Here is a 24,769-nt window from a genome sequence, read left to right on the forward strand (position 1 = left end):
GATAGCGACATGAAAGGCATTCCAAGAATAAAATACTTACAAATTAGCATATAAATCAGGAACAGTAGCCTGTCAAAAAATGGCTGCCACTGCGACCCGTAGAACGATAAAGTAGTCACGAGCCAATAGAAAGATAAGCATCTGTAACGGATGTGAAATGGCTAGCTAGTTAGCGGTGGTGCGCGCTAAATAGCGTTTCAATCGGTGACGTCACTTGCTCTGAGACTTTGAAGTAGTGGTTCCCCTTGCTCTGCAAGGGCCGCGGCTTTTGTGGAGCGATGGGTAACGATGCTTCGAGGGTGACTGTTGTTGGTGTGGTGCAGAGGGTCCCTGGTTTGCGCCCGGGTATGGGCGAGGGGACTGTCTAAAGTTATACTGTTACACATCCAACAGCCTTTTGAAAGAGGGGATTCGTTTTTCCTGGGCGGTTCGTCACTGAGGGGCCTGAGCGATGAGAAGGACCTGAGAGATGAAGTCTCCAATATGTGGCAGTATAGAGAGGGGCCTGAGAGATGAGGTCTCCAGTACGTGGAAGTATAGAGAGGGGCCTGAGAGATGAGGGGCCTGAGAGATGAGGTCTGCAGCTAGTCTATTGCTCTTGAAATAAATGATAATGAGAGAAAAAAAGCTATTGAATTCGTAAAGCACTTCATATCTCAACTCAACAAATCACAAAGGTGATTTAAAAAACAAAACCATTAAAGTGTTTTATAACACCCTATGATTTAACAACCAGTTATTGAATACACATGATAAAGCTCAGATTATTATTTGTTTGTTTATTTACTTACAAATATTCAGATGTTGACTCATATGTTTATGAATTGAAAATGCCTACATAACACTTTTGGTAAAACAATAATACAAAGTAAGAAATATCATAATACAGGAACAGCTAACAACATTCACTTCTTTACTAGTTCACAAAATATGTCATTACAAAAAATTCTAACCCGTTGAAATAAAAGAACGCTGAACACAATTGCATTACATTGCTCTGTCTCTTCGGTTTAATTTATTTCCAGTACCAAAAACTATTTTCGTATCAGATCATGTGTAGGATTCAACCCAGATCAGCATTATATTGTTCAATCAGAAATCTATGTCCCAATCTGAGTCCTCAACAGCTGGTGAGTCCTCAAGGATGTCAGTGAAGGGGTCCAATTTGCTGTCCTCCAAGTGACTGATGAACTGAAAAAATAATATTTTTAATGGTAAAATACAATATGCAAGTATAAATATAGTCAACATATGATTATTTTAGTACCAGTCAAAAGTTTGGACACACTTACTCATTCAAGGGTTTTTCATTCTTTTTACTATTTTTGACATTGTAGATTAATAGGGAAGACATCAAAACTGTGAAATAACACATATGGAATCAAAATATTTTAGATTCTTCAAAGTAGCCACCCTTGATGACAGCTTTGCACATGCTTGGCATTCTCTCAACCAGCTTCACATGGAATGCTTTTCCAGCAGTCTTGAAGGAGTTCCCACATATGCTGAGCACTTGTTGGCTGCTTTTCCTTCACTCTGTGGTCCAACTCATCTCAAACCATCTCAATTGGGTTGAGGTCGGGTGATTGTGGAGGCCAGGTCATCTGATGAAGCACTCCATCACTCTCCTTCTTGGTCACATAGCCCTTACTGAGGCTGGTAACTCTAATGAACTTATCCTCTGCAGCAGAGGTAACTCTGGGTCTTCCTTTCCTGTGGCGATCTTCATGAGAGCCAGGTTCATCATAGCGCTTGATGGTTTTTGCAACTGCACTTGAAGAAACTTTAAAAGTTCTTGACATTTTCCGGATTGACTGACCTTCATGTCTTAAAGTAATGATGGACTGTCATTTCTCTTTGCTTAATTGATCTGTTCTTACCATAATATGGACTTGGTCTTTTACCAAATAGGGCTATCTTCTGTGTAACACCCCTAGCTTGTCACAACACAACTGATTGGCTCAAACGCATTAAGTAAAGAAATTCCACAAATTAACTTTTAACAGGGCACACCTGTTAATTGAAATGCATTCCAGGTGACTACCTCATGAAGCTGGTTGAGAAAATGCCAAGAGTGTGCAAAGCTGTCATCAAGGCAAAGGGTGGCTACTTTGAAGAATCTCAAATATAAAATATTTTCATTTGTTTAACACTTTTTTGGTTACTACATGATTCCAGATGTGTTATTTCATAGTTTTGATGTCTTCACTATTATTCTACAATGTAAAAAAATTGTAAAAATGATGAAAACCCTGGAATGAGTAGGTGTGTCCAAACTTTTGACTAGTACTATATAGAGTTGAAGTCGGAAGTTTACATATACCTTAGCCAAATACATTTAAACTTAGTTTTCTCAATTCCTGTCACGTCCTGACCTTAGTTCCTTTTTTATGTCTCTATTTTTGGTTTGGTCAGGGCGTGAGATGGGGTGGGCATTCTATGTTTTGTATTTCTGTGTCTGGCCTGGTATGGTTCCCAATCAGAGGCAGCTGTCTATCGTTGTCTCTGATTGAGAACCATACTTAGGTAGCCTGTTCCCACCTGTGTTTGTGGGTAGTTGTTTTCTGTTTTGTGCGTCTTCACCTTACAGAACTGTTTTGTTCACACGCGCTGTCTCGTGTTCATTTATTAAAATTAACATGGACACTTACCACCCTGCGTTTTGGTCTGATCCTTCCTATTCCTCATCCGAGGAGGACAACGATCGTTACAATTCCTGAAATTTAATCCTAGTAAAAATTCCTTGTCTTAGGTCAGTTAGGATCACCACTTTATTTTAAGAATGTGAAATGTCAGAATAATAGTAGAGAGAATGATTTATTTCAGTTTTTATTTCTTTCATATTCCCAGTGGGTCAGAAGTTTACATACACTCAATTAGTATTTGGTAGCATTGTCTTTAAATTGTTGAACTTTGGTCAAATGTTTTGGGTAGCCTTCCACAAGCTTCCCACAATAAGTTGGGTGAATTTTGGCCCATTCAACCTGACAGAGTTGGTGTAACTGAGTCAGGTTTGTAGGCCTCCTTGCTCGCACAGAAGTTTTCAGTTCTACCAACAAATTTTCTATGGAATTGAGGTCAGGGCTTGGTGATTGCCACTCCAATACCTTGATTTTGTTGTCCTTAAGCCATTTTGCTAATTTTTACTAGGATTAAATGTCAGGAATTGTGAAAAACTGAGTTTAAATGTATTTGGCTAAGGTCTATGTAAACTTCCGACTTCAACTGTAGCTCTGCCAAGTACTTACTTTCGGTATGATTGGGGGAGACAAAGTGCCTTTGCGAAGTCCTTCCCAGTTGAAACCTTCAAACCACCTGAAAGAAAAAACAAGTTAACAGACTATACGCTGCTGCTATATAGATGACAGTGACACAGTCTGATGTTTTCATCTCAGCCTTTCATCTTACTTGTGCTTCTGGATGTCCTTGGCCCCGTTTCTCTGGTTCCCCAGTCTCTCTGCAGGGTTGTTCCTGAGAGACCAGGACAGAGTCATCATGACACACAACTAATAGCTGAGGAAGTGTGATACAATGAATGTCTGTTTTCAGACATTTCTAAATGTGTCACACCTGCAGAGCTTCTTGATCAGGCTTGAGGCACTCTTACTGATGGTTTTTGGGAATTCAACCAGGTCAATCCCACGGATGGTGGCTGTGAAAGTCTTCATAGGATCAGGGCCACAGAATGGGAGACTGGAAAGGTAAAGATTGGGAAGAGACATCTATGAGAATGACTGACAGAGGAAAGAACAAAAAACTGGAACTCTGGAGAGCAATGGACTGTCTTATAATCGCACCTTCCACTCAGCAGTTCAAACACGAAGACGCCTAGAGACCAGAGATCTGCAGACACACTGTGCCCCTTGTTCAGGATCATCTCAGGGGCCACATAGTCAGGTGTGCCACAGAACGTCCAAGTTTTCTTACCCAAGCCCACTCTTTTAGCACAACCAAACCCCACCTAGGAATAGTAGCACAGTCAAGTCATGAATATGGATGTTCAGTCTCTCAATGGATCCATAACATATATTTTCCAAAGTGATATTTTCCATAGATTATTCAGACTCCTTGATTTTTCCCCCCCATTTTGTTACGTTACAGCCTTATTCTAAAATGTATTATATTGGGTTTTTTCTTCATCAATCTACACACAACACCCCATCATGACAAAGAAAAAAACAGGTTTTTCAAATTTTTTGAAAATGTATAAAAACAAAAACAACCGGAAATATGACATTTACATAAGTATTTAGACCCTTTACTCAGTTTTTTGTTGAAGCACCTTTGGCAGTGATTACAGCCCTGTGTCATCTTGGGTATGACGCTACAAGCTTGGCACACCTGTATTTGGGAAGTTTCTCCCATTATTCTCTGCAGATACTCTCAAGCTCCGTCAGGTCGGATGGGAAGTGTCGCTGCACAGCTATTTTCAGGTCTTTCCAGAGATGTTCGTTCGAGTTCAAGCCTGGGCTCTGGCTGGGTCACTCAAGGACATTCAGAGACTTGTCCCGAAGCCACTCCTGCGTTGTCTTGGCTGTGTGCTTAGGGTCGTTGTCCTGTTGGAAGGTGAAATTTCGCCCCAGTCTGAGGTCTTGAGCGCTATGGAGCAGGTTTTCATCAAGGATCTCTGTACTTTGCTCCGTTCATCTTTCCCTCGATCCTCACTAGTCTCCCAGTCCCTGCTGCTGAGAAACATCCCCACCGCATGATGCTGCCACCACCATGCTTCACCGTAGGTGCCAGGTTTCCTCCAGACGTGACGCTTGGCATTCAGGCCAAAGAGTTCAATCTTGGTTTCATCAGACCAGAGACTCTTGTTTCTCATGGTCTGAGAGTCTTTATGTGTCTTTTGGCAAACTCCAAGTGGGCCACTCTACCATTAGGGCCTGATTGGTGGCGTGCTTCAGAGATGGTTGTCCTTCTGGAATGTTCTCCCATCTTCACAGATGAATTCTGGACCTCTGTCAGAGAGACCATCAGGTTCTTGGTCACATCCCTCATGGTAGAGTCGCCAGGTATTGTGTGTAGATTGATTAGGGGGGGAAACTACACTGCTCAAAAAAATAAAGGGAACACTTAAATAACACAATGTAACTCCTAGTCAATCACACTTCTGTGAATTCAAACTGTCCACTTAGGAAGCAACACTGATTGACCATAAATTTCACATGCTGTTGTGCAAATGGAATAAACAACAGGTGGAAATTATAGGCATTTAGCAAGACACCCCCAATAAAGGAGTGGTTCTGCAGGTGGGGACCACAGACCACTTCTCAGTTCCTATGCTTCCTGGCTGATGTTTTGGTCACTTTTGAATGCTGACGGGGCTTTCACTCTAGTGGTAGCATGAGACGGAGTCTACAACCCACACAAGTGGCTCAGGTAGTGCAGCTCATCCAGGATGGCACATCAATGCGAGATGTGGCAAGAAGGTTTGCTGTGTCTGTCAGCGTAGTGTCCAGAGCATGGAGGCACTACCAGGAGACAGGCCAGTACATCAGGAGACGTGTAGGAGGCCGTAGGAAGGCAACAACCCAGCAGCAGGACCGCTACCTCCGCCTTTGTGCAAGGAGGAGCAGGAGGAGCACTACCAGAGCCCTGCAAAATTACCTCCAGCAGGCCACAAATGTGCATGTGTCTGCTCAAACGGTCAGAAACAGACTCCATGAGGGTGGTATGAGGCCCCGACGTCCACAGGTGGGGGTTGTGCTTACAGCCCAACACCGTGCAGGACGTTTGGCATTTGCCAGAGAACACCAAGATTGGCAAATTCGCCACTGGCGCCCTGTGCTCTTCACAGATGAAAGCAGGTTCACACTGAGCACATGTGACAGACGTGACAGTCTGGAGACGCCGTGGAGAACGTTTGGCTGCCTGCAACATCCTCCAGCATGACCGGTTTGGCGGTGGGTCAGTCATGGTGTGGGGTGGCATTTCTTTGGGGGGCCGCACAGCCCTCCATGTGCTCGCCAGAGGTAGCCTGACTGCCATTAGGTACCGAGATGAGATCCTCAGACCCCTTGTGGTTGGCCCTAGGTTCCTCCTAATGCAAGACAATGCTAGACCTCATGTGGCGGGAGTGTGTCAGCAGTTCCTGCAAGAGGAAGGCATTGATGCTATGGACTGGCCCGCCCGTTCCCCAGACCTGAATCCAATTGAGCACATCTGGGACATCATGTCATCATGTCCATCCACCAACGCCACGTTGCACCACAGACTGTCCAGGAGTTGGCGGATGCTTTAGTCCAGGCCTGGGTGGAGATCCCTCAGGAGACCATCCGCCACCTCATCAGGAGCATGCCCAGGGGTTGTAGGGAGGTCATACAGGCACGTGGAGGCCATACACACTACTGAGCCTAATTTTGACTTGTTTTAAGGACATAACATCAAAGTTGGATCAGCCTGTAGTGTGGTTTTCCACTTTAATTTTGAGTGTGACTCCAAATCCAGACCTCCATAGGTTGATAAATTTGATTTCCATTGATAATTTGTGTGATTTTGTTGTCAGCACATTCAACTATGTAAAGAAAAAAGTATTTAATAAGAATATTTCATTCATTCAGATCTAGGATGTGTTATTTTAGTGTTCCCTTTATTTTTTTGAGCAGTGTATTTAATACATTTTAGAATAAGGCTGTAACGTAACAAAATGTGGAAAAAGTCTAGGGGTCTGAATACTTTCCGAATGCACTGTAAATGTAACCTTTGAAAGTACTGTAATTTCTTTGTGTAACCTTGTGCAAAATTGACAATTACTATAATATATTCTAAGAATATACCCCTCCATCTTGTGTGGGTTTGAAATGCAGTGAAAGGAGCTCTAGTCATGTTACCACTTTGGCATATCCACGCTGGTCAAGAACTACATTCTCAGGCTTCAGATCCCTGTATGTGATATTGTTGTGGTGCAGGAAGATAAGGGCCTCAACAACACAGGCAGTGTAAAAACGTGTGCTACTGTCATCAAACGAGCCTCTGAAATGTAGGAGCAAGAGCACAATAGGGATTAGAAAGTGGGACATACTGATGTTGTGCCCTAAAAATAAGAATTCAAACGCTATCAATTCAGTTATAAAATCCATACTGTAAAATATAAAAAAGAACATGTAGTAGACAGTAGTGAAGTTAGCAGTACCTGTCTTTCAGTAGATTCCAGAGCTCACCACCTAAACAAGCTTCTGTCAGCATGTACAGGCACTTTGCATCTCGGAAGGTACGGTGTAACCTAGGAGTGGCAAAGAAGACACAGGTGTTATCCAGTTGATAAGCATATAGTGAGTCAACCAGTCTAAGATTAGTACAAGGATTCAGTCTGATCACAGGTGATAGGCGTTGAGTTTAAAAAAATAAATTGAGCCGAAATATGCAGCGTTTATACAGTGAATGAGAACTCCGTGAACATGAGAACATTGCCTAAGCCGCAATGCCTATAACCCTCGATAGGATTGAATCCCGGCCTAGGTATATTTGGCTGGTGGTTGGGTGCACAGCACACCTGACGATGAATGGACTATGAGCTGCCATGAGGATGTGTCTTTCCCTCAGGATGCACTCCTGTTGAGCAGTGCTTAGGATCTGATGCTTCCTCAACACCCTCATGGTGAACGGGCAGTTGATGTTTGTCTTAAGCTGTACCTAGAAGGAATGCAAAAACATCAACATGTAGGTTAATCCATTAAAAGCAACATGGAAACCAGACAATAATGCACTGGGATTTACTGACACAGTTTCAAGCTTGACCCACTACTTACTCCCAACTTCGGCCAATTAGACCACGTCGGTATTCCTACTCCCCGCCTACAAGCAGGAACTCAAGAGGGAGTCACCAACACAGAGAATAGTGAGGCGCTGGACAGAGGAGGCAGACTCAATGCTGCATGATTGTTTTGAGAATAATGCTTGGAATATGTTCAAAGATTCATCCACCCAGGACTCATCCATCGACATTAATATACATTGTCAGTCACAGGTTTCATTAGGATATGTGTTGATGATGTTGTACCCACAATAATAATCCGGACATACCCCATCCAAAACCCATGGATGAACGGCGATATCCGTACAATGCTGAGAGCCCGTAATTCAGCATTCAATGTCAGCAGAACGAACCCCGATGACTCGGTTGTGCATAGCGCGTACAAGACAAGCAGGTACGAGCTCAATACCTTCGGGACGCAAAACGACAATACAGACTCAAACTTGAATTGATGGTCGACAACACAGACTCGTGTCACAATGGCAACTCTAGCTGTACGTTGCCCACCGAAGTCTCCCTCACAGACAAGCTTAACACATTCTATGCTCGCTTCGAGGTAGACAATACCCAACCATTCAGGAATACTCTCACTGCTCCGGACGCCCAAGTGATTACACTCACTTAACACAGGGCCCCCCAGGTGTGTGTCCTCAGTCCTCTGCTGTACTCCCTGTTCACACACAACTGCGTGGCTTTGCACGACACCAACTCTATCATCAAGTTTGCTGATAACCAACAACGACAAGTCACCCTATGGGGTGGAGGTAAGTGAACTGGCATTATGGTGACATGACAAAGACCTCAACGTCAGAAAAACAAAGGAGTTGATTGTTGACCTGATCCACATCAACGGGACTGCAGGACGGTATCGGAGCATGAGGTCTGATACCAACAGGTTCAGAGACAGTTTCTATCTACAAGCCATCAGACTGCTGAACACTTGAATTGAACTGACCATCTGCTCTGACTCTCCGCACCTTAGCACACATTCCCTCAGTCATGCACACACCCAGACAGACATACACACACGCATATACATTCATGCTACACACACACAAATGCTGCTAACAGACTCTTATTATATGGCTCAGTTTATACACTGTCCCCCTTCCCCAATACACATGTAAATATTGGACTATAAATTGTGCCTTCCTGTATAATACTTATGCTAAAATGTTTATTCTTTTCTACTGAGCCATTTACTCTGTTTGTATTCTTATCTTTTATTATTTTTTATTGTTGTTGCATTGTCAAGAAGGAACCTGCAAGTAAGCATTTCCTTGGATGATGTATTCCATGCATATCCCGTACATACTACTAATACAACTTGAAACAACTCACCAGCTCTGAATGACCCGTTTCTCCCTCTCCTAGGTTACAGATGACCTGGAAATCTCTGAGAGAGGCGTTGGATAGGAGAGCTGCATCTTCCTCTGACCTGCACACATGGAAAAGATGAATTAGCCAATGTTGCTTTACTTGTTCTAAATAAAGGTTAAATCCATAAAAATGGTTCATTTCGATCAAGGCTCATTAAAATATAAACAGAGAGCTAGAGAGACAAAACATGTAAGCCTTATGATAAGACATTATAAAGGTTTATACCATGCTTATAACAAGTACAAACGCAATATACCTGTTGGCTGGAAAGTGTTACCTATAGTTTCAGTTGCTACTTACTGGACTTTGAGTTCGCTGCTCTTGTGCACATTATGACTGTCCTCTACCAAACCTATGATCTTTTTGAAAGACCTGATGAAAGATGATATGGTCTTAGGTCACTTAAAACATTTTTAACAATTTTCACATCATAACAAAGTGGCTTATGAAAACTATACTGGCACTGTGTGCTTGGGGGTCACTGTGGTGGGTCATTGTGTGCATGTTGGAGATATGTACTACATCATTCTACAAATACGATTGAAGCAGAATATCCAACATTCTCAAATAATCATGCCATAGTCTAAACAAATCACTTACTCTCTATCCACAACCAGGCATGTGACATCACCAGCAGCAATGACATTCACTGTCCGCACATCCTCTCTGGAAATCAAACAAAAGTTTTGTAATTGAAAGGTTATCAAAATGGCATTGCAATAAATGACAACAGCACTGACACCATGCAGACAGAAAATGTTATCGCTCAGAATATTCTCTTGAAATCTGTGAGACCCGTGTTGCTTTTATTACTATCATTTTCTCGAATCCATTGACCTCGATAGTTCCATTATGAATTTGCATGTTGTCACTAGCTCACACTGTCCTAATGATTGTAGTTGATTATGAGGGACAACATGATGAGCAAAATGCAATCACATAGGGAGAGTACGTCTCATTCCCCACATGATTCCGTCAATCAAACTTGGACAATATTGGCTTAGTGATAGCTGAATTATACATATAGTATGATGGTATGTATGTTCTATTACTCTGTAACTACAACTGTCTAGTGGTTATTGAGATTTGTGATACGAGAGAGCTAGTATGTCAATGTATATCAAGCCATGTAATGTGTAGGAATGTAAGCTGCTGTATAAAAGATATTTGGATAAAAGCACATGATGTATTACTGTTTCTCACCCCCTCAGTGCTTTCTCTCCAAACCAATGGCCCTCAGAGAGAGTTGACAGGAGTACTGCCTCTTCATCGGCTGACTTGTTCTCTGTCACCTTCACCTAGGTCGGGAGGCAGATAGAGGGGGCAGAGACTGCTTGTCTGTCTTGTCTCTTTCACGCCATCTTTGAAATGTGGCGATGCACGGATTAATTAGCACCATCTGTGCCAGTACAGTTGTTGTGTCAGACTAACCCCTGCAGATGCCTATTTCTGTCCTCCACTAGTTGAAGCTTGTTTATTGAGTTCAAGGTAAGGTTCAGCCATCCTCATCCTTACCTGGCCACTACTGATGATGTAGAACGTGTCCCCTGTGGCACCCTGGCGAATAATATAATCACCTTCACTGTAGCGACTCTGTTGAGACAGACAGGTGAGAGATGGTGGATAGGTGGGAAAAAGAGTGACGGGAGTTAGAAATAAAAGTATGATGGCAGGGGGAGAAGGGATATGTAGCATGTGAGATGTTGAGAATCCTATCATGTGTACATCACCAACCAATCAACACAGATCTTTTGTCTCTGTGCCAACCTGATTAGGCCGCCAATGCAATGCAAATACACCTGTAAACTGTCCACAGAGAATGCATAGCAGATGGATAATAATTATTTGGAAGACATACGAAAATGATTAGCTAGCTAGATTCTGTTTGTGGAACATGGCTTTTCTACAGCATGTTGCGTTAGTGAATCTGAGGAGTGAATGTGTATAATAGATTCATGTTCTGTACCTCTTCCAGAATATCAGACACTTTCATGAGCACATCCTCTGGCAGCGAGCGCAGGAAGGGTACTCTGCAGCCAGACAAACACACAAACAGCAGGACGACTGACTCACAACATATTACATTTGAACGATTCTACTATAGTCGCGTAGATTGTAGATTAGTGTCAATTCTACACAAATATGCATTTTCAATTTTACACAGATATGTATTTTCCTTGTGTAGTGATGAGGGTGGTATTGACCTGCAGAGGAGCTCTCTGAACTCGGCCAGTCTGCTGAGGCCACTCTGCACCATGATGGTCTGAAAGCTCTGCCGGTCAATGACCCACAACATGCTGTGTTTTAGGGCTGCAGAGAAAGACAGAGAATGGTAAAGAAGATCTTCCAAATCACACAATGTCAAGAGCAGTGGTAGGAAGAAACAGAAATCTCGTTAGGGATGAATGTATTCTGTATTCTGTGAGTATACCGTATGTGTGTTGAGTGGACATTTGAATTCTTACCCTTACAGTTTATGTTAGTATTATAGATAGTCCCCTCTGTTATATTACAATGTAAGGCTATGGGACTTAGCAAATGTCTTCTATTTCACAACATTTTCATGTCTATAAATAGATGTCAAGGCCGGGTTTGCAAACGAGGCTCTACAAACAATGTACTCCTAGAAACACAGTTACATAACACTACTATAAATGTTTCCTGTACTCTTAAAAGGAATGTCTGAGTGTTTGTGTTCCTTTCTCTGAAAGTGTTATAGATAAAAGAATAAGGAGGACAGATTCTAGATTACATTCCCCACGCAGCCTTCCTCTCTTCCTTTGTCTGTTCTGTGGGCAGACAGTAATGGAACTCTGATAGAGATGTTGTAAATTAATAATGATCCAGATTAATTGATTCAGCAGGAGGCTCCGTCCTGTACTGGCCATACAACTCCAATCCATCTAGTCCTTCCCCTCCCAATCATGCCATTATTTAAGTTGGTAATGAAAGCACGGTGGGAAATCAACATGCCATTGTTATCTTTATATGGTACGTATTGTAGCGAACGGCAGGGAAGTGAACCCGGGTCGCTGGCCTACGCATTGCGCCAGTAGGGTTATCCCACTTGGTGGGAATTCTAACTTGGCTCATATAGCAAGGGTCACTACACTGCTGCCTTCGAACGGAAAGGCACGTCCCCGTGCTTCATCACTACCGCAGCCCCTTCACGCGTCTGGTCATGTGTTCCGATGGTCTCGACAACTGCCATCCCATTTCTGACACCAATGTACCGAACGGCAGGGCAGACAGGCAGGGAAGCGACGTCACTGATGTGAAAAGGCAAACACCCTATCGTGCCAATAGGGTTAACCCATTTGGTGGGAATTGTAACGTGTATATTTGAGTCTAAAATTTGAATGTCAGATATTAGTCTAACCCTTTTAAATGTCATACTCTTTGCCATTTTCTGGGAAGAACATCCTGTGTGACCATGAATGTCAAATCAGGGAACACATTTTTTCACCTAAACCTCTTACTGTTACAGTGATTTTAGACTACAGGATAGAAAGCTTTATTGATGTTCTTTGATGGCAACAAAGAGAAAAAGTCATTTCAGGTCAGCCAGGAGAACCAGGGAATGGGTTGGGAAGAGTGCATACAGAAGAAAGAGAAAAGGCCAGGAACATAAATGTATATGTTGCTGTGAGAACAGATAGGGAGAGGGAGATTGACTGAAAGATAAATGTACTATACAATTAAACAGGAAACCGGCAATGCCCTGAAAGAGAAAATGGACATGGTGGCACAGTGGAAAAGAGGACAGGAGGATGACAAAGGAAACACTATAAGAGGGGGAGAAATGAACAGATTTTTTTCATTTGCACTGATTCTGTCCATTCTGTCAACCTATTTCTTTGTGAAAGCAGGTCAGATGTGAGCAGCAGTGGCTGCATTTCCCAGTGGGCTATGGGCACAGACAGTGTAGAGAGACGATAGCACACATTTCATTTTCCATTGAGAAAATCAACTGCAAGTCACTGAGCAATAATAGGTCTTGTTGAGAGGATATTTTTTTCAGTCATGAGGAAAAATGCAGTGAAATCAATAAAGAGAAAATGTATAACCAAATAAAATGTGTTGTTTTGATATATCATTATACATATGTGCGTATGTTAATTTCCATTTCCAAGTAAATGGTATAAATAGTAGGAGAGCTGAGAATGAAGATGAGTTAGGCAGTCAGGTAATTTAAGATGTGTTTTCTTATTCCACACATCTCAGAGGAGAGGAGTGTTTGAAGCTGTGATGTAGTGTTTGAAAAAGTTATTTTGATTTGAAATTCTACAGAACTTCCCAATCTGACACCAAATCTACACAGCTGTGATGAATAGGCTGGTCTGTGATGGTGATGCTCTCTTGAACAATCATTTTTTTAGGCCAATGAAAAATCAATCCAAGCACAGCAGAATTGTGGAAGGATTTCAAGACAACATGTTTTGCATTCACTTCAGCTGTTGTTACAAAAGGAATAGAACAACCACACTACACAGCACTCCATACACAACGCTCCAGTACCTGATATAGTGTAGGTGTAGGTGCAGCTGTACAGGAGTGCCAATTCTCCAAACACTTTTCCTGGTTCAATTGTGAGAAGCTTCTTGGCATCCTTGGTCATCTCCATCTTCCCCTCTGTTAAATGCCCATTTAAACACAAATACGCAATGCAGCAAATACAGAATATATTGTTATCAACAGATTACAAATGCTTAAAATCAAAGTGCACCAGTGATGTTGCAGCAATATGTGGCATCCTTGTGTTTAAGAATGCATGTATGTGTTTACCTTTGTGCATGTTTATGTTTGCATGTGTGTGTTTATAGCATTGGCATATGCGTGTTAGACTATGTGTGTGTATGACAGTGCAGTTGCTGTTTGATCTCCTTCAGAGGAGGATGGTAAAGAATGGTGATGGCAGTCTGAGGCGTCCATACAAACAGCAGGGTGGCAGCTGAGGAGGTGTGACCACACGTTAGCTCAGCCCCCCTCACCCAGCTGCAGGTGCAGGGAGTGTGACTGACACAATCAGATGAACGCAGCTGTCTGAGATATGCCATGTGTCAGGTAGAGACACTTTCATCTACAACAGCACAGCAGAAACAGAAACAGTCTAGGGCTCAGGTAACAAGAAAAGCAAATTGGACAACCGTGCCCGATTGCCTGTCACATCAGATATGAGGGTAGCAGGAGAAATGCCTGAGCTCCAGCATCAATGAGCATTGCAAACCAGGGCCGATCATGAATGGGCCTCTTGCCCTGTCCCTGTCTGACATTAAACATTTTGTATGCCGCTTATCATGCACAACACCATCTCTCCCTCTCTCCTTCCAGAAACAGGTCATTCTAACATTCCCCCTCATTGCGCCAGAAAGCAGTGTCGGCACTAACAGAGAAGCATACCAACTCAACTTGTGTACTTGAGTAACATTTACTGGGCATATCTCTGAGCAAACTTTAAAAAACGAACAACCAACATACATTAAAGACCAAGAGCTGCCTGCTCTTAGATTGTGGAACCAAGTGCTCAAAGAATCATTCACCAAAACACCTTGAGCAATTACTATACCTTGGGAACTTTGGGTATACTTAAGTCCTCTTTTTGAGAGTGGGGCTATGCATGGAAATTCAAGAAGACAACGGGGTTTGGACCTTGAAGTGACTGTATTGTCAATCCACACTATACTCACCACTTTTAAATCACTGTTGATTTAACGTGTTACCTTCTAGAACATAGGCAAGAGTTCCACTGTCTCCCTCTTGAATGACGCAGCAGCCTTGGTTGACCGTGGTGGGGTACATACAGTCCATTATAGCCAGGATTTGCCCACCTTCCAGGTTCTTTAGAAAGTCATTCTCTAAAAAGGAGGTCTGAATCAGCTCCTGTGACCTGAAGGAGTAAAGAGTGTGTGAGGCAATCAATAAGTAATTTCACTGTGGCTAGTGTTTGACAACAAAGGCTCTAAAGCCTTGAGCCAAGTTTCATACAGTGTGTATAAATCAATGAAAATCCTTATTGACGTTTGTGTCTGTGCAGGTACCACTTGATCAGCCTTAAGGGCCTTTAGGAGCACATTTCTCAAGTGGAACAGTTAAAAGGGAATGTTGCCAAGGCTAACAGTGTCTTTAGTGTGTTCTCTCACTGTTGGCTTTTGTTGTAGCTTTTCAAGGTGGCCAAAGCATGTTGCCTTGGATCCTGAGTGAGGGGCTTTGACAATATGGTCTTTCTTCTGGTTCTCTGGATCTCTTCACACTGTGCAGAATGCCCTGAAACAGGCAAATAAATATATTTCTCTGCTCACCTTCTTTGTGCAACATATAAGGAGCACAATTTAAGTCTAAAAACAACAAATAGCCAAATGTAGAGTATTTGCAGGTAGCCTAGTGGTTAGAGCGTTGCTGGATCGAAATCCCGAGCTGGCAAGGTAAAAGTCTGTCGTTCTGCCCCTGAACAAGGCAGTTAACCCACTATTCCCCGACAGGCTGTCATTGTAAATAAGAATTTGTTCTTAACTGACATGCCTAGTTAAATAAAGAAAAAAGAAAAAAATCATAATATTCAGACACTCAATACAATGTATCCTGTGTTGGCACATATAGAAATACAGCGTCTTCAGAAAGTATTCATACCCCTTGACTTATTTTCTCACCCATCTACACACACTACCCCATAATGACAACCTGAAATGTTTTTTGCAAATGTATTGAAAATGAAATATCTAATTTACATAAGAATTCACACCCCTGAGTCAATACATGCTAGAATCACTTTTGGCAGTGTCTTTCTGGGTAAGTCTTCAAGAGCTTTGCTCAGCTGGATTGTACAATATTTGCACATTATTATTTGTTTTATTCTTCAAGCTCTGTCAAGTTGGTTGTTCATCATTACTAGACATCCATTTTACGTCTTAGATTTTCCCAAAACATAATGCTAATTTCTTTGTCAATGTTTTTGTTGTTTTAGTTCTGTACAGGCTTCCTTCTTTGGAGTAACTACAATGTTGTTGATCCATCCTCAGTTTTCTCCTATCACAGCCATTAAACTCTGTAACTGTTTTAAAGTCACCATTGGCCTCATGGTGAAATCCCTGATCGGTTTCCTTCTTCTCCGGCAACTGAGTTAAAAAGGACGCCTGTATCTTTGTAGTGACTGGGTGTTTATGTCATGAATAACTTCACCATGCTCAAAGGGAATGTCTGTTTTTTTACACATCTACCAATAGGTGCCCTTCTTTGTTTATTTTACCTTTATTTAACTAGGCAAGTCAATGACGGCCTAGGAACAGTAGGTTAACTGCCTGTTCAGGGGCAGAACGACAGATTTGAACCTTGTCAGCTCAGGGATTTGAACTTGCAACTTTCCGGTTACTAGTCCAACGCTCTAACCGCTAGGCTATCCTGCCGCCCCAAGTGAGGCATCAGAAAACCTCCCAGGTCTTTGTGGTTGAATCTGTGTTTAAAATTCACTGCTCGACTAAGGGACCATACAGATAATTGTATGTGTGGAGATTAGGTAGTCATTCAAAAACCATGCTATTATTGCACACAGAGTGAGTCCATGTAACTTATGATGTGACTTGTTGAGCACAGTTCTACTCCTGAACTTATTTAGGCTTGCCATAACAAAGGGGTTGGTTACTTATTGACTCAAGACATTTCAGCTTTTCATTTTTAATTAATCTGTATAAGTAGGCCTGTGACACAAAATCTCAAATTCATCCATTTTAATTTCAGACTGTTACACAACACAATGTGGAAAAGGTAAAGGGGTGTGAATACTTTCTGAAGGCACTGTATGTGATAAATAAGATGTATAAGAGCATAAAAGAAAAACATTGCCTGAAATGTGGATATACTTTTAGCATAATGTTTTACCTTCAATAGCTCCAGAAGAGGGAGTGATGGTTGCCCTGTGGCGGTCCAGTTCACCCTGCAGCCTCCGAATCAAGTCATCCTTGGCATCCAACTCCAGCTCCAGCTCATCAATGAGTGTATCCCTCTGGCGAAGCTCCTCAATCTTCAGTTGCAGGGCAAACTGCAAGTCTCGAAGTGTACCCATTGCCTCTGTAGAGCGGTGCAGAGCTGATCGGCAAGGGAATTATGAGATACTTAGAGTGTGTGTTACATTGCAAATGTTTTATTTGTTGCATTTCCAGAACATTCTAATTAGTCTGTCTTTGATTGAAAAGACAGCTCAAAAACTAATTTCTTACTAAGGCTGCAGTTGATGAAATAATAGGCATAGTACGCAACAAAATATGTCAAATTGTTAAGAGTATACACGCATTCAGCTTTAACTTCACAGTAAAAAATAAATAAATCACAAAGTAAAATAACTTACCTACCGGAAGGACATCAGCAAGAAAGTCTTAAATGTAAATGTAAGTCTGAGAATCGAATGCCTGCAGTATAGTCTATCTTTTAGTTTTAAAGAATCGAATCACATCTGTCGCTGACTGTTTTCGATTCTGTTTTCGCTCGATTTAAAATTATGGACAGGTGCAGCACAGGCACTTGCAATACTGTCAGTGAAGATTGGATGTTTGTAGCTACAGAAAGACGATGGATAGATGACGCCTGAACGCTCTCGCCAGTAGGCTACTCTTGGCTCTCAGATTCCCTGTTCTCTCGCGTCGCGCAACATTGCTCTCGTACCTAATTGGGACACACTTCTTTCAGTGTTTTTCGTACCTAATTAGCCTGCATATGACTCGCTCAATAGTAAGGGGGTGTTTGTTAACCAAAGTTTATTGTAGGTAAAATCGTGGATGTCATGTCATCATATTACAAATTGGCATCGTGGTACACATAGCCCTATTGCAAAAAGGCTATATCTAAGGATGTTTTTCCTGAATTTGATGAGCAGGTTCAACATTTATAATAACCTAATGTTATAAATAAATACTATTACAGTTGTGTAATGCTCTCGATAACATAAATACATACTATTACAGTTGTGTAATGCTCTCGATAACAAAATGATCATGATGACATTTTTTAAAACAATTTTAATATCATCATGCACAAATGATCCTTGCACCAATAGTTCCATCTATGCATTTGAGAGTAACATTTCTCCAGCCCCATAAGTGACCGGTCGAACATACTCCACACAATAGGGGGCAGCACGCACATATTGAGTAGTAAAAGCAGTAGGGAAGTAACTAGAACATGGATTGTTGATAAGGTTCGGCCTGTTGGAAGAAACAACAAACCTGATATAATAACGTCGAATCGTTCTTAATTAAACAGTCAATACAATGATTTTAACTGTAAAACCACTTCAAGGAAAGGAGTGCAACGTACAGGTAAGCAGAGCGAAAGTCAGCTCAGAGCCGGTGGCTATGTCTGGCTAGCTTAGCTGCAAATGTTGTTTTCCTTGATCACGGGCTTCAGTACAGGTTACAGTTAGGAAACTAGCTAGTTAGCATTTTTAAAGAAATTTGTATTTTTTTGTAATGTAGCTAGCTGACGTTAGCCACGGACTGTCTTGTTCACAACAGGGCTGTAACGTAATGAAATGATAGCTAGCTGGCTACAAATGTAGTGTCAGCTAGCTAACTAGTTATTGTAGCTTTCTTGTTCGTACTAGTAGTGAAGACCGCTAGCTAACGTTGTAGTTATGGTTCAGGGCGTTAGTGCGCGTTCAAGTCAGGAAGACTTGTTCAATTATAAAAATTGTGCAGTAGCTCATCAATATAGTCACGAATATTAAATGTCAGTTGTTTAATCTGTCACAATTTCAGGTCACAGAAGATGAAAAAGTATCCACTGTGAAAGAACTGGTGTCTGAACGTCTGAATATACCTGCAAATCAGCAGCGATTGCTTTACAAAGGGAAAGCCCTTGCAGGTATCTACACCAACTAGTTAACGGAAAAGTCCAGTTACCTAGACTCTGCCATATGACAATCATACACAGCTGGGGTGTTGTAGACAACTGTGTATGATGATGTCAAGTCACTGAATCTACCAAGCTACACATTGACCCGCTGCATGTTTGAATACTCTTTGTAACATCCATACTTGTACATACATTGAGTATACCAAACTTTAGGAACACCTTCCTAATATTGAGTTGCATGCCCCACTTTTCCCCTCAGAGCAGCCTCAATTCGCCAGGTCCTGGACTTGACAAGGTGTCGAAAGCATCCACAGGGATGCTGGCCAATGTTTACGCCAATGCTTCCCACAGTTGTGTCAAATTGGATGGATGTCCTTTGGATGGTGGACCATTCTTGGTACATGCAGGAAACTGTTGTGTGAAAAATCCAGCAGCAAGCCACCCTTTGCCTTGATGACAACCAGTTCTTGACACAAACCGTCTGCACCATTACACCTACTACCAAACCCTGTTTAAAGGCACTAAAATAATTGGTCTTGTCCATTCACCCTCTGAATGCCACACATACACAATCCATGTCTCAAGGCTTAAAAATTCTTTAACCTGTCTCCCCTTCATCTACACTGATTTGAAGTGGATTTCATGGAAAGAGTAGGTGTTCTTAATGTTTGTATGCTCAATGTATATTACAAAGCTATACACATCTTTGTCAATTTTCCTTTCAGATGAACACCGATTGAGTGATTATTCCATTGGGCCAGAGGCCAAGTTAAATTTGGTGGTTCGTCCTGCGGGGGAGAGGAGTGGTGTGGCTGGGATGGCTAGCAGTAGCAGTGCTGTTGGTGGGGTGTGGCAGACTCTGTCCACTGTCCTGGCGAAGCATTTCAGTCCTGCAGATGCAGCTAAAGTGCAAGAACAACTTGTCAAGGTACAGTATTTCCATTAACAAGAGTAGGCAGTTGTTGGTCCATATCCATAGGGCTTATCATGCTCACCAACAAAAACCAAACACTCGGGAAATGCATTATTCTGATTTCGGAGTATTTCAGCTGCTTTTCATGCACACCCAATGAATGCTGTTTCTACGCTACAATAATTACCAATGAAGTGTTTAAAAAGATCCCTCTACTTTCGCTGAAGTACATAATTCACTGAATGTTTTCACCTGAAACTGTGTAGTTATAACAACTTTTGTACTGTATGAATTATTTTATACACTGCTCAAAAAAATAAAGGGAACACTAAAATAACACATCCTAGATCTGAATGAATGAAATATTCTTATTAAATACTTTTTTCTTTACATAGTTGAATGTGTTGACAACCAAATCACACAGAAATTATCAATGGAAATCAAATTTATCGACCCATGGAGGTCTGGATTTGGAGTCGCACTCAAAATTAAAATGGAAAACCGCACTACAGGCTGATCCAACTTTGATGTAATGTCCTTAAAACAAGTCAAAATGAGGCTCAGTAGTGTGTGTGGCCTCCACGTGCCTGTATGACCTCCCTACAACGCCTGGGCATGCTCCTGATGAGGTGGCGGATGGTCTCCTGAGGGATCTCTTCCAAGGCCTGGACTAAAGCATCCGCCAACTCCTGGACAGTCTGTGGTGCAACGTGGCGTTGGTGGATGGAGAGAGACATGATGTCCCAGATGTGCTCAATTGGACTCAGGTCTGGGGAACAGGCGGGCCAGTCCATAGCATCAATGCCTTCCTCTTGCAGGAACTGCTGACACACTCCAGCCACATGAGGTCTAGCATTGTCTTGCATTAGGAGGAACCCAGGGCCAACCGCACCAGCATATGGTCTCACAAGGGGTCTGAGGATCTCATCTCGGTACCTAATGGCAGTCAGGCTACCTCTGGCGAGCACATGGAGGGCTGTGCGGCCCCCCAAAGAAATGCCACCCCACACCATGACTGACCCACCGCCAAACCGGTCATGCTGGAGGATGTTGCAGGCAGCAGAACGTTCTCCACGGCGTCTCCAGACTCTGTCACGTCTGTCACATGTGCTCAGTGTGAACCTGCTTTCATCTGTGAAGAGCACAGGGCGCCAGTGGCGAATTTGCTAATCATGGTGTTCTCAGGCAAATTAAAAACGTCCTGCACGGTGTTGGGCTGTAAGCACAACCACCACCTGTGGACGTCGGGCCCTCATACCACCCTCATGGAGTCTGTTTCTGACTGTTTGAGCAGGCACATGCACATTTGTGGCCTGCTGGAGGTCATTTTGCAGGGCTCTGGCAGTGCTCCTCCTTGCACAAAGGCGGAGGTAGCGGTCCTGCTGCTGGGTTGTTGCCCTCCTACAGCCTCCTCCACGTCTCCTGATGTATTGGCCTGTCTCCTGGTAGCGCCTCCATGCTCTGGACACTATACTGACAGACACAGCAAACCTTCTTGCCACAGCCCGCATTGATGTGCCATCCTGGATGAGCTGCACTACCTGAGCCACTTGTGTGGGTTGTAGACTCCGTCTCATGCTACCACTAGAGTGAAAGCACCGCCAGAATTCAAAAGTGACTAAAACATCAGCCAGGAAGCATAGGAACTGAGAAGTGTTTTGCTAATTGCCTATAATTTCCACCTGCACAACAGCATGTGAAATGTATTGTCAATCAGTGTTGCTTCCTAAGTGGACAGTTTGATTTCACAGAAGTGTGATTGACTTGGAGTTACATTGTGTTGTTTAAGTGTTCCCTTTATTTTTTTGAGCAGTGTATTTCTCTAGCTATTGATTAACACTGCTTTCTCTTTAAGGATTATGAACGTTCACTTAGGCAACTCAGCATGGATGACATTGAACGCCTGGCTGGGCGACTGCTTCACCCAGACAGTGAGGGTATGGACACATCGTACATGGATTGAAGGCCTACCTATCTGACATGACAGTATTCTGGCGATTCCCAGAGGAGCGGTGGGTCAATTTTGACAGATTATGGCAGGGAAGCTGCAGTGTAAATTGACTTCATGCTGAGAATCCCCGGTGTCAGCCTGATAAAGGTTTAATTGTACAGGGATTAAATGAACTGTTGACTATGGTCTTATTGCAAAGCTTCCAGATTACAGCCTGGCTTAATTATTATTTTCTTTGTTTTCTTCAGTCATTCCAGTTCAATTAATATGATATTTTCACTTGATCAAATCAAGACTGCAATGAGAGCCAATCCCTTTTGACTGTTGGTCTAAAGTTATCTGTGGCTGCTACATCATGCTACAAGAGGACACTGAGTAATTATGGAAGTTCTTATTTATAAGCAATGTGTTTGAAATGAGTGATGGTATGTTTTCTGTAAACTATCTGTAAGAAGGTGAGTGGTGCCTGTCTGTTCAGCCATTTGCAGCCATTGTATGATTTGTAAATATTGTGTTTATACAAGCATTAAAAAAAGAAAGTAACTGTTTTCCCTAAATTCTAAATACAGTACAACTCAATAGGCCTAGCCCTAGTATGAAAGAAAGCACAATCTACCTCAAATAGTGCTGTCATAATTGCACCTTTTTATTCAACTTTATCAGGATGTTATTTAGCAATTTATATTAAATATATAGGGGCATTTAACTTCTACTTACAACCTTATACATTTTGTATATAGACTTGATGAGGACCTGCATAATTATGCAGTGTTTGTGTATATATACCCATGGATGGTTTAAAAAATATCAAAACATAAAGTCTGTGTGTGAGAGAGACGTTCTGCCTTATCTATGGTAGCAGGGTGCACATTGGCCTGCATATTGATCATTCTTAGCTTGGAAAAGCTATTTCAGCTCGCATCTAACAAGATGTCCAGTTTTGTATAATCAATGTGACTTGATAACAGGAATTTGCCTCTGACTGCATTGTCCATATTAGAGAGATACAGCACAAATTGCTGATCATAATGGATTTCCTAGTGAGAGTTGTCTCCTCTCCCACCACCTACTGTCACACTTGAGTTCCATTTCTACACTCAAATCAGCAGCTCAGAACTGTCTTCCAATTCTTCTCTATTGTTCATGCAATTATGCTGTACGTAAGTATTAACCTCCTTTAATAGTAAATACAATAGTAGTGCAGATAAGTGAGAATGACAATGTGACACCAAGTTCTTTAAAGAGGAAGAATGGTAGTTATGACTGCCATGACAAACACAGTGAGCTAGCACAGAAAACAACTAAAATGGAAGGCACGTTGATAAGGTAGAATCGGCATTGGATGTCTCCCCGACATAACATAGGTTATGGCATGACTGATGAATATCAAATACAAAACCAGTTGTCTTGGTGAAAAGACTGAAATTGATGTAACTGATGTTCATGTCATATGGGGAGAAAAAACAAACTTCGAAGAGAAAAACAGGGAGATTTGCATTTTCATCTGATATCTCACGTATGGGAAGACAAAATGCTAGGAATGTACATGTTTGTAGTCCCACCCCCCTCAATCAAACATCATTGTGTATATTCATCCTTTTTCCTCCCTTCAACAGCTGTAGCCATCACTGGAGGAGGCTGGTGTGTCATCCCTCTGTCTGATCTGGGAAATCATAAGTCTCTACTTCTGATTCCTAGAAGTGGAATGAAAAAAAGCTTTGAATGCATGTTTGTATCTGTATCAATCAATTGTTCGAGTGTGAAAGTTGTCATTAGTTTAACATCTAAATTCAATCAGCATATTTAGGCAAATAGTCTGGAAGGCTTGATCAACATTGGCCTCCTTCGGACTTGTCTCGAAGGAGGTGTACTGATCTTACTTGTACACCATGCCTGGGCTTGATTGGTTATCACCTGGTCAATAATATAATATTTACAAATGACATTTCACACAGCAAACCAAAAACTGAGGTAACTATGCAACATGGCACAACTTCACATAATTCATACATCTGGGCAAATGCACAGACCTGGCTGTTCTCCAAGTCAATTTTGTTGCCGAGCAGAACAAAGGGGAGGTTCTCTGGGTCACGAGGGCTGACTTGAATCAGGAACTCATCTTGCCAGCTTTCAAGAGTTTGAAGGTGTTGGGAGCGGTAATATCGTACACAAGGACACAACAGTTTGCACCTTGATAGAAAGCAACTCCCAACGACTGGAATTTCTCCTGCTGTGCGGTGTCCCAGATCTAGTAAAAAAAAAGGGGTGAAATTTGCAACAACTGTAAATTCACCACTACATGCACCTCGAGACAACCAAAGGGACCATGTTACATAATATAGAAAGGAATGCCTTATGCTGTTTACACAAACAGCCCAATTTGAACCTTTTGACCAATTATTGTTCTTTGGACTTTTGGCAATAATTGGGCAAATGGAACAGAATTGGGCTGCCTGTGTAAGCACAGTCTAAAAGGTTTAGTTGTAGGGTTGTTCCATTTGATTTCAATCCCTTTTTAACCGCACCCCTTTGATTTGAATGACACTTTCCATACATGGTAGAAGTGGTCAGAAAGTAACTTTTTGGACCTGAATGCCAAAACATTTAGGGGAGAGAGGTGCTCAAAGTTGACCCGTTTTAGATTCCCCACCAATGAGACATATATTCCGTCATCACTGGAAAATATACACTGTTGAGTTTGATTTAAAATAATAATTTAAAAGCTTGCAATCAGGGTTGTCAAACTATTCTATAATTTCCCAGAAATGTGTTTAAAAACCACAAACTAATTTCTGCATATATTTTAGGTTAAACCCTATTTTGCATCATCTGAGGTGTTTGTGTTGTGTCTGCCATTGGTTGACACACAGCATGTGGGTGTCATGTTTTGGCTGATAAATGTACTGAAATGGGAATAAAATTGAAAAGG

At 42.0% G+C, this 24,769-nt stretch overlaps 2 protein-coding genes across 2 annotated transcripts; one reads left to right on the forward strand and one right to left on the reverse strand.

The window, feature by feature from the left end:
* Window positions 1–779: 779 nt before the first annotated feature.
* LOC115111583 (cGMP-dependent protein kinase 1-like) lies at window positions 780–17,841 on the reverse strand. Its single transcript, XM_029637769.2, has 20 exons — window positions 17,475–17,841; window positions 17,009–17,215; window positions 15,277–15,400; window positions 14,857–15,023; window positions 13,655–13,768; window positions 11,341–11,446; window positions 11,103–11,166; window positions 10,652–10,729; window positions 10,340–10,434; window positions 9,737–9,802; window positions 9,437–9,508; window positions 9,098–9,194; window positions 7,496–7,635; window positions 7,136–7,225; window positions 6,834–6,975; window positions 3,798–3,961; window positions 3,571–3,693; window positions 3,409–3,471; window positions 3,249–3,315; window positions 780–1,191 (listed from the first exon to the last, which is right to left on the reverse strand). Exons 2-20 carry the CDS (start codon window positions 17,190–17,192, stop codon window positions 1,093–1,095), a joined length of 2,055 nt encoding a protein of 684 aa, XP_029493629.2. The 5' UTR covers window positions 17,193–17,215; window positions 17,475–17,841; the 3' UTR covers window positions 780–1,092.
* Window positions 17,842–18,264: 423 nt separating this feature from the next.
* On the forward strand, window positions 18,265–22,388 carry LOC115111584 (ubiquitin-like protein 4A-A). The gene is made up of 4 exons (XM_029637772.2): window positions 18,265–18,441; window positions 18,880–18,985; window positions 19,702–19,904; window positions 21,745–22,388. The coding sequence occupies exons 1-4, from the start codon at window positions 18,394–18,396 to the stop codon at window positions 21,850–21,852; spliced, it is 465 nt and encodes a 154-aa protein (XP_029493632.2). The 5' UTR covers window positions 18,265–18,393; the 3' UTR covers window positions 21,853–22,388.
* The last annotated feature ends 2,381 nt before the right edge of the window (window positions 22,389–24,769 follow it).

Source organism: Oncorhynchus nerka, linkage group LG27 (genome assembly GCF_034236695.1).
Source record: "Oncorhynchus nerka isolate Pitt River linkage group LG27, Oner_Uvic_2.0, whole genome shotgun sequence".
Taxonomy (NCBI): Eukaryota; Metazoa; Chordata; class Actinopteri; order Salmoniformes; family Salmonidae; genus Oncorhynchus; species Oncorhynchus nerka.

Coding starts and splice junctions, on each gene's coding strand:
- LOC115111583 (XM_029637769.2), bottom strand. CDS start 17,192: ATGGGTACACTTCGAGACTTGCAGTTTGCCCTGCAACTGAAGATTGAG. Junction 10,435..10,651: donor ACATCATCAGTAGTGGCCAG/GTAAGGATGAGG, acceptor CTCCCGACCTAG/GTGAAGGTGACAGAGAACAA. Junction 9,803..10,339: donor GGAGAGAAAGCACTGAGGGG/GTGAGAAACAGT, acceptor TTTGATTTCCAG/AGAGGATGTGCGGACAGTGA.
- LOC115111584 (XM_029637772.2), top strand. CDS start 18,394: ATGATTTTAACTGTAAAACCACTTCAAGGAAAGGAGTGCAACGTACAG. Junction 18,442..18,879: donor GAAAGGAGTGCAACGTACAG/GTAAGCAGAGCG, acceptor TCACAATTTCAG/GTCACAGAAGATGAAAAAGT. Junction 18,986..19,701: donor CAAAGGGAAAGCCCTTGCAG/GTATCTACACCA, acceptor TTTTCCTTTCAG/ATGAACACCGATTGAGTGAT.